Genomic DNA, 9,504 nt, shown 5'->3' with positions numbered 1-9,504 from the left:
CCTTCAGTCTATCATAACATTTATTACTGGGACCCCAAACTTTTCTCCTGTATTTCTTTTTCAGTGATAAAAATACAGAAATAATTCAATAAGCCATTATGATAATCATTTACTTTTTAACAATTTGAAATATTTTCAAGTTATATTGAAAAAGTTTTTTTTTTCAAAAAAAAAAGCGCACTTTATAATGTCTCTTATAGCTAAGTTGAGGATCAAGGTTTCAAAAAAAAAAAAAAACTCCAAATGAGAAATGTATATATCTTAGGTATTAATAATAAAAAATTATTTTCAAAAAGTTATAGCTATTTTTATCAAAAAAGTATGAAAAATGTGGAAATTTTTCGATTTAAAGTCATAATTTTTTTTGAGATTTTCTCAATTTACGGGGAATGGGGTGAATTTTTTCAATTCTCGAGGGCAATGGTTTCGACGAAATTCGATTTGTAATCTTTTGACATAATTGCTCATTAAAATGTGTCCAGTAAAAGCTGAGAAAAGTTGGCGACAGACACATAAAAAAAACTCATTATAGTAAAATTAATTTCTTCACAGGTTCGCATCGAAGCTAAAAAATATTGAATATATTAAATATGAGCATAAGAACAGCAATGAATTGCGAAGCGAAAATAGTTTTAGCTAGGTATCTATCTAATATTACCCGATCAATGAAAAATTGTCTATCCATCCTTGTATGGATCTGATTGTATTACAGCAACCGCTATTACATCAATAAATATTTTAATAACTTTGAATTTTTGTTATATCTTACTAGAACTAATTGCCGGGTAATTTTATTTCATTAGAAAATTTTTTTTTTACTTTTATTACAAACTTTTATTTGATAAATGGAATTTTTTTTTCAATTTTTGAGATTAATATCATCAACTAAATAATAGTTGTGAACATTTAATATATCGTTAAAAAAAGTCAGTCAAGTGAAAGCTAAGAATATAAACGTGAGCCACAAAAAAAAAAAAACATTAAAATAATTTTAATACAAATAAGAAATTTCTTCACACAAAGGGAGACTAAAGTGATGGGATCCTCGATATGCATTGAAGTTATTCAATCTAAATGAGATAAAAATCAAATGAGTTAAAATTTTCTTTCTAACTCAAAAACCTTTATAACGTATTTAAAAATAAAACAAAATACAAAACCGAAAATTATAACTCAAAAATAGCGTATTTTTGAATACGATAGCAATTTTGACCATGAAAATAATGTTTGAACGGAACGCCCGGTTATAATGTGCGGGTTAGTTAACGTCCGGTTGAGTTGTCGAATTATGCCGGAGAAAGAAATAGGGAGTGGACTGTATATAAGATAATGGTACTTACACTAAATAAAATAAGAATTACAAGACAAGGAGTTATATATTAAAGTAACAATATATATATAAACTATCATAGAATTGTGGATTGGGGCGTCACTTAATACTAATGCAACAATGCGTCAAATAAAACAAATAATAATATAAAAATAAGACAAAAAAACAATATAATTAATAACTACTTATCTATACTGATGATGACTGGTTGATGCGAATGAAATCGTTGGTATTATCAGTGAACCAGACAAAATGTATTGTTGCGAATAGTATGAGTGCATCGCTATATTATGAGTATAAGCGTATGAGCGTATCGCAAGGACGATAAAACAATAACGCACAAAGGTGCGCAAGGGCGATATATAAGCGTTTTTTATCAACTACGTGTTCGCAAGCACCGTAGAGTCATATAAAAAAACGAACTAGGATGGCAGCGAAAACGCAAAAATGTCACACAAGAACCGATAGTAAGTAGGCGAGTCACAAGAGTCACGCACGTAAGTATCCAACGTAGTAACGAATCCCTCGCCCAACCGGTGGTGGCAGTGCGAGTGGCGCTATCAGTCACAACAAAATCTAAGAAAAACGCCCTCTTGCACCCAAAGAAATACCTCAATCAAAATTGAAAAAGAAATTTTATCAAGGGTTTATGATAATGTTTTATTAATACAAACAAAATAACTATTCTTATAAATAATTATTGTTCAACACAAGAAAAAAAATATCATATTGATAAATATATGATTGATTCAATAGTAATGATATATTTATCAAATTGAACAATGAATTTATTATATAGATCGAGGTTTTTCTCTGGGTGTGTGATGCGAGTCCAACAAATAATCTATAGTATATAATTTTTTTTTGATATTAAAGTATGTTACATAAGCATTGATTTAAGATATATATGAAAGTATCAGTATTTCCGGAACATTTTTAAAAATTAAGTTGAAAAAGTTCTATTTACTATATGCATTTTTAAGTTTTGAACCCCCCTGTGAGAAGCGAAATGGTCCGATTAAAAAAAAAGTATATTGAATGAAAGAAGTACATAAATAGTATTTCTTATAAAAGCATTGTATTTATTCACACATTTTTCATAAAGTTATAGAAATATAACTTTCAAAAATCAAGTTGAAAAAGTCAATTTTTTGTGAATAAGTTGTCAATTTGAATCCCCCTGCGGGCAAGTAAAGGATCAGATTTATAAAAATGATAGGCACATATTTCATATATCTATAAAAAGAAATTGTATTGAAATACATTTTTCAAAAAGATATGGCAGTTTTAAGTAAAAAAAATTTTAAAAATGTCGAAAATAAGCGATTTTTAAATTTATAATTTTTTTGGATATTTTTCCTATTTACGGGGAACGAAAGAAATTTTTTAAATTTTTAAGGCCAATTTCTTCAACTAGATACGATTAGTGATCTTTTAACAAATCATAGAAAGATATTTCAGTGAGAGCTGAGAAAAAGTGATGACAGACACAAAAAAAAAATATACATGATAGTAAAATTAATACTTTCTCAGCTTTGCAACGAAGCTAAAATTCTGAAAAGTAATAACAATTCAAATATTGAGTGCCGGCATAATAAAATTGGTCCGCACGTGTTAGCGAAATTATTTATAGAAATATCGATATTGTTCTCGGCGTCATATATTTCTGTCAATATTTTTAAAATATAATCGATAGAGGCAGCACATGTTGGCAAAAGAGATCTACAAAAGCGATTTTAAAAATATCTTAAAAGAATGCATTTTACTCACTCTGTATTACATTTAGAGCTTCAACACCTATTACATATTTGAAATAGGACAATATTTCAAAGACAATCTCAATTTTGGTATTAACCTAAAATTAAACTTGATAATTGAAAATGAAAATGAATTTAAAAATGTACTTTTTTATTATACTTTTATCAATTATAACTCTTTCCTAATACATTATATCCAAAAACGAATATGAGATAATCTCCAAAATATTGTTTTATTTCGGTTTTATAATGAGTGTTGTTGCTCTTAATCCAGTACTTAGTGTGTAAAATAAATTTTTCAAAAACATGTTTTTACACTTAAAAATTTGTCTTCTTAAGCCTTCGTTTAAAAATAAAAAAATGTCTTCGTATATTCGCTATGTTATAAGTTAGCTTTAATAAAAATAATCAGGATTATCTTAACTTACCGGATGTGTATCATCCTCATCAATAGTCTTATCAAGATTAATTAAATCTACGCTCATCATGTCCACCACGACTAAAGAGAAATTAATTTGACTTAATTTATAGTTTATTTATTTACAAAATATAATATTGTTTTATGACACTTTGGATTATGCATAATTTTTTTTATTTGAAGATCAACATCAAGAAAAATAAGTGAAACTGAAAAGGAAATAGCAACAAGAATCTTGTCGGGAAACAAATGTCTTTATGAGCTCACAAAGATACTAGGGTCATGGTCCCTATCGAGAGAAATAAAGATATAATTATATATTCTGGACGGATACAAACGGAAGAAAATAAATTGATTATTTTGGAGAGGAAAATCCTAAGAAAGATCTTTGGTCCAGTAAAAGACGAGAAAACTGATGGATGGAGAATAAGAAAAACAAAAAATTAGAGGAACTCTTGCATCATCCAAACATATTAAATATAATCCAGAGTAGAAGGTTACAGTGGGTTGGTCACACTTGGCATAGCCAGAACCTACTACTGTACATGGTATTGACAGAGAACCCAGAAGGGAAAAAGCCTCTTGTAGGACTCCATTTAAGATGGGAAGACGTGGTATAGATAGACATAAAATCAATAAATGGAGGCTCAGATTGAAAAACAAAAGCAGCTGACAGAGAGATTTTGAGGATTGGTTGTTTTACGGGATGATCCTACCCACATAGCAATGAAATATTTCTAGAATATTCCTAGAATATTTATTTTTGATATTAAAATATTTCTAGAATATAACCAGAATATATTGAAATATTCTCACAATGTTTTCAGAATATACTTTGGCAGCGAATATTACATTCTCACAATATTTTAAAGGTATATTTCTAAAATGTTATAAAAAATATATTGTGACAATATTTTTAAAATGTTTTATAAATATATTAAAAAAATGCAAAAAAATAGGTCGCTACGCGGGATTTGAACCCTGTACTTCTAGTGCTTTGGACTCGTACGTGACCCATTGACCCCCAGGTTGCTTCAAAAGAAATAGGATAAAAAAGACTATTTAAGGTAATTCAAATGGTTATTTGTCTGTTAAGTAATTTTTCTTGTTTAAAAAAATTCAAAGTAAATACAATTTTATATTCAATTTAGATTAGATTCATATAATTTTTTTGAAAATCGGCGATCCCATCACCATGATTTCTCCTTGTAAGTTAGAAACTGACTATTATTGTTGATAATATAGAAATATATTCTAACTATAATAAAAAAACTTTTTAGGATTTTTAGTTTCACAGGACAATAATAAGATATAATTGCGTTGATAAAACTAAAAAAATTTTAACTCGATAGGCCTGCAAATAATAGCAACAAGGGTTTTTTACTGTCCCTAACTTACTTAGCTTAATTGAATTAAGTTAATTAAAATTGATACTAATTAGAGAAAATGGCTGTTTACTTATTAAAGATTTAGGAATATGTATATATAATACATAAGTATTATATAACAAGATACCAATATCATCCAAAGATGTAACTAAAGGGAGAAAAGAGGATGGCTTGTGTCTCTTAAGTTACCTCAGTTGGCCAACAAGATATATATTTATAATATTTAAAAAATTATATTGATAATATATTCAACAAATATTTCAAGTTAAATATTCTATATTTATTTTAATTAATATATTTTCATAATATTTATAAGCAAATATTTAAAAAGATATTTTTTAAGCACATTGTAGAAATATTTTCGGTGTAATATACTGTATTTATTATCTTTAATATATTATCAAAATATACATAAACAAATATTTAAAAAATTATATTGTGAGCATATTATGAAAATATTTCAATAGAATATATTTTTTATTATGTTTAAGAGATATTGACACAATATTTTATTCAAAATATTTTAAAAAGTATTTTGTAAGAATATTTTGACAATATTAATATATTGAAATTGCTATGTGGGTAGTGGCCGTTAATACACAAGAAGAAAAAAAAGAAGAAGAAGATCAAACATAATTTTTAATATCGAGTGAATGAAACTACGCCTTTAAATTACTTACCCCAGTAAAAACACGACTATCTATTTAATAGAGAGTTATTAATATTCATGTGAATAAATTTTACTTATACTTACGATTATATAAAAGTTTATTTCTTCCGTATTTATTTATTAGATCTACTGCTATATTTGTTGGTATGCAATTATCTGCATAACAATAGCATTTGTATTTATTTAATTTTGTCTCAATTTTTCGAAGGTTTTTACATTTTTCAATTACTAAAGCTTTGAAGTCAACCATCTTATTATCTAAAAATTCGAATTTTTTTCTTATTTTAGAAAATTGTATATTCTTATTTTGAATAAATAAAAAACAGACTACTGTAGTTATAACCCAAGAAAAATTGTTTTAATTTATCATTTACTCTTTTTTACTGTCAAATAATTAAAAATTTTTTGCTTATTACCTCGATCATAATGATTTATAATATTAAGTATTTCTGAATCATCTTGACATTTATTTTTATTGATTTTTTTTGCTTTAGAAACCGTAATCTTCCCGTTATTATTTGCATGTTCTCCGAAAGATTCTAGAAGGTACTTTTCTGTAGTATTCGTAATTGGAGTAACACTGGAAGTCTAAAAATATACATAAACCCAAACTGTTTAAAATAATAATTTATTTCAATGTTATTTAAACAAATATCAGTGAATAAGTTAGTGATTATTCATAACTATAATAATAAGAAGAGTAATTATAATTATAATATTAGGTATAGCTCGTACTGATACTTAAAACGCATACTCCGCCCGCGCTATATACTCACTATATATGTAATAAAGGAAATTGTAAATCAATGAGTGTGTCTGGTAGAGAGCACCTTTAACAGAGACCAGTTGTCACAAATACTGTTGAGTACATCATATTGCGTGACAAATGATCTCTAGCGTCTTCGCTTACCTAGTCCTCACTAACCCAGCACGACAAATCGTCAGTCTACGCGTCAATTGTCAGTCGTGATCAGGTCACCGTCGTAAGTCAGTCAGTGAATGTTTTTGTGCGTCATCCTTTTATAGCAGGCGCCTGTGCTTGGCCGGTCAATTGTTTGGCTGTTGTACGCCATTTGTGTTATTGCACATCAGTGTTCAAGTTCTTAAAGTTCCAGTGCCCTTGCACGCTTTCAGTGATAGGACCCTGACCATCACTGGAGAACTTTACCGCTGTCCGATTCCGACCGCCATTGCGTGTCCTGCACTTAGACTCTGACCCTTAATAATCAGACATGCAAATGATACACCACCGTCATGGTTTCTATCCTCGTTCTGTGCCCGTCTGTGTTTACACACAGCCATTGTCGTATATTAATGACATTGGTCCTAAACCTAGTCATTGATCACACTATCGTTTACAGTCCAATACTCATCATGATCGAGGACTAATAATTGAGTTAAATCATGATTTTTCGATTTTGATAATATGTTTATTTTACTATTATGTTTTATGCAACCAGTCCTATATCGATCGTAAACTGACTTGAACAACTAGAAGTCCTATGATCTAGTTACCTCATACAAAATAAAGTACTCTTCTTAAATTTGCTATCGATTTATCGAAAATTTTGTAAGGAAAGAGCAAAAAACCGGTTATTTTGAATTTTTGAAAAATTATCTAATTATTAAAATTATAGGTTGATAACAACTTTTGAAGTAATACTTTGAAAAGTGCTAATACTTTTATACGTGAGAGGGAGGTGGAGACCAAGTCTATAATTTAAAGTTATCATAACTTCTATCAGTCATTTTCGTAACTAAATTATTTCCTATTTTATAAGCCACTTAAATATGTATGTTGGCAATAAAAAAAATTAAGTTAACATCCCTATAACAAAATTGTTATTTTTATTAAAAATGAACATCCGCAAGGGGTCCAAAGTACAAAAAAGCAGATAGAAATATACAATGACAAATCCGTTAATTCTCAACAAACATATAAACTAAAAATATTATTATCGAACCTAGCATTAATGATAGAACATTTTTAGAAAAATTAATTCGTCTAAAAAGTTGATCAATCAATGTACTCAAATAAAATACTCATCCTACATTTGATATCGATTTATCAAAAATTTTGTAAGAAAAGAGCAAATAAACGGTTTTTTTAAATTGTTGAACAAATTAAAACAAATTATTTTTATTAGATACAAAAAATAAATTACTGTTGAAAAGATGAAAATATATTACCATTTACCTGCCATAGAATATTTATTATGTTCATTCCTTAGGGATGAACATAAAAAATGATATTAAAGGAGTGTCAATTTTATTTTTTTGAATTTAACATATCTTTAATTAGCTTATAAAATAGAAAATGATCAAATTAAGAAAATTACCGAGAAAATTATCATCAACAAAGAACTCAAAGAATTAACAAAAAATTCTGTCAATATTTTTTTTTATAAGCAATTATTTTGTTTTTTGATGCAAAGAGGCTTATAACAATTTTGTGTCTCTTGAGTCGTTGGTATCCTAGTACACATTAAGCTGAAAAACTTCATTATTTACACATGTTATGTTTATGTTCATCCTATATGTTTTATAAGGGTTGATATCCTATATAATTTAGTTAAAATACACATAATTTTTTATATTACAATAATCTAATTTGGAAATGACTGGTCGGTTGGACCAATATTGCGAAATTTTCAATATTTTTATACCTTCCTATACTTATAGTTACCTAACTCAACTTGTAGGTAAAAGATGAAGTGTGACTAAGTGAAATGATAACATAATTTTTCCCTCGTCAGGGGAGTATTAAGGAAGACACTTAAGGAAGGGCATCCTTTTTGAAAGTCTAGTACGAAATACTGGTTCCAAAGTTGTTATTGGTCAATCATTCCTTAAGTTAGATAATATTTTTATATTTAAGCTCATAAAATATGTATGTTGTGGATAAAAAGAATAAAATTAATATCTCTATAAGGAATAAGGAATGAACCTAAAAAGTATTTATGCACTTGAAAATTGAGAAAAATATACTTCTGAACAAAAAAATGTATTACTATTATTTTAGAAAAATTTTTTTGGTAAATGATAAATAAATTACTTTATATACTTGCTCAAATTGACTTAGTATAATACATTAAAGCATTTTTTTTATCTTACAAAATAAAAAATTATGATAAGGGATAAAAAATGAACAAAAGCATTGTATCCAATTGAAAATTGAGAAACAAATATTACAAAACAAAGAAAAATAAACTTATAATTATTTTATAAAAAATATAGTGGTAAACAATACATTTACCAAATAATTTTATTTTACAAAATAAAAAAAAAATGGTGAACCTCGATATCAGTAGATCTTGATAATGTGCATTTATAGTGTAAAAATAAAACAATAAATGTATACATTTTCATTTTGAAATTTAATTTTACAATAATGTTTAATTCTTATAAGAACTATAAACGTGAAGTATAAAAAACTAATCTGTTATATTAAATGGATTCAAATAGAATACTTTATATAATGTAGTATGTTTGAAGAAGATAACCAATTGTATAAACAATAAATAGATCAATTCAAAAATATTCAAAAGTAATGAGAACCATAAAATAACTTATTGTAAGAACATTTATTGCTATTTTCATACCAGTTACATTATACACGTTGTATTTTCATTTACTTAAATCGGAGTACATAGAAGAAGATGCTAATGAGACATGTCTACTTGTCTATAGCTTAGAGTTACTGAAGTGAAATAACATAGAGGATTTGTTTTTGAGTGGTCGTTATATATATATAGTTATCGGTACAATCACTTTTGTTTTATTTATTTTGTCAATAACTTAACTTATTTCATTTAACGACTCATTTAAAGTCAATTGTCATCATAGCCATCCAAATCCATCTTACTCGGATATACCTACTAATTTTAAGGTGGAAAAAAATATATTGAATTTGTATAGCCAAACATGGAAATGGGTGTTTC

The 9,504-nt window shown here is 27.2% G+C and overlaps 1 protein-coding gene across 2 annotated transcripts in view; it reads right to left on the bottom strand.

Annotated features, from left to right (window-relative positions):
- Positions 1–9,020, bottom strand: part of LOC126903834 (uncharacterized) — a 31,370-nt gene extending 22,350 nt beyond the window's left edge. The window contains exons 1-4 of one of the 2 annotated variants that reach the window (XM_050682338.1): positions 8,861–9,019; positions 5,980–6,151; positions 5,648–5,821; positions 3,516–3,586 (exon numbers count right to left, since the gene is read on the bottom strand). In XM_050682338.1, the coding sequence (XP_050538295.1) occupies positions 3,516–3,586; positions 5,648–5,821; positions 5,980–6,151; positions 8,861–8,932 (489 nt within the window). In that variant the 5' untranslated portion in view covers positions 8,933–9,019. Of the gene's footprint in view, positions 1–3,515; positions 3,587–5,647; positions 5,822–5,979; positions 6,152–8,860 lie in introns of both variants that reach the window. The other variant, XM_050682337.1, reaches the window with a different exon arrangement.
- Positions 9,021–9,504: the final 484 nt, after the last annotated feature.

Source organism: Daktulosphaira vitifoliae, unplaced genomic scaffold (genome assembly GCF_025091365.1).
Source record: "Daktulosphaira vitifoliae isolate Bord-2020 unplaced genomic scaffold, ASM2509136v1 Scaffold_4, whole genome shotgun sequence".
In the NCBI taxonomy this organism is placed as follows: Eukaryota; Metazoa; Arthropoda; class Insecta; order Hemiptera; family Phylloxeridae; genus Daktulosphaira; species Daktulosphaira vitifoliae.
The sequence above is the reverse complement of the archived record's forward strand: the minus strand, read 5'-3'. Positions and strand labels throughout refer to the sequence as shown.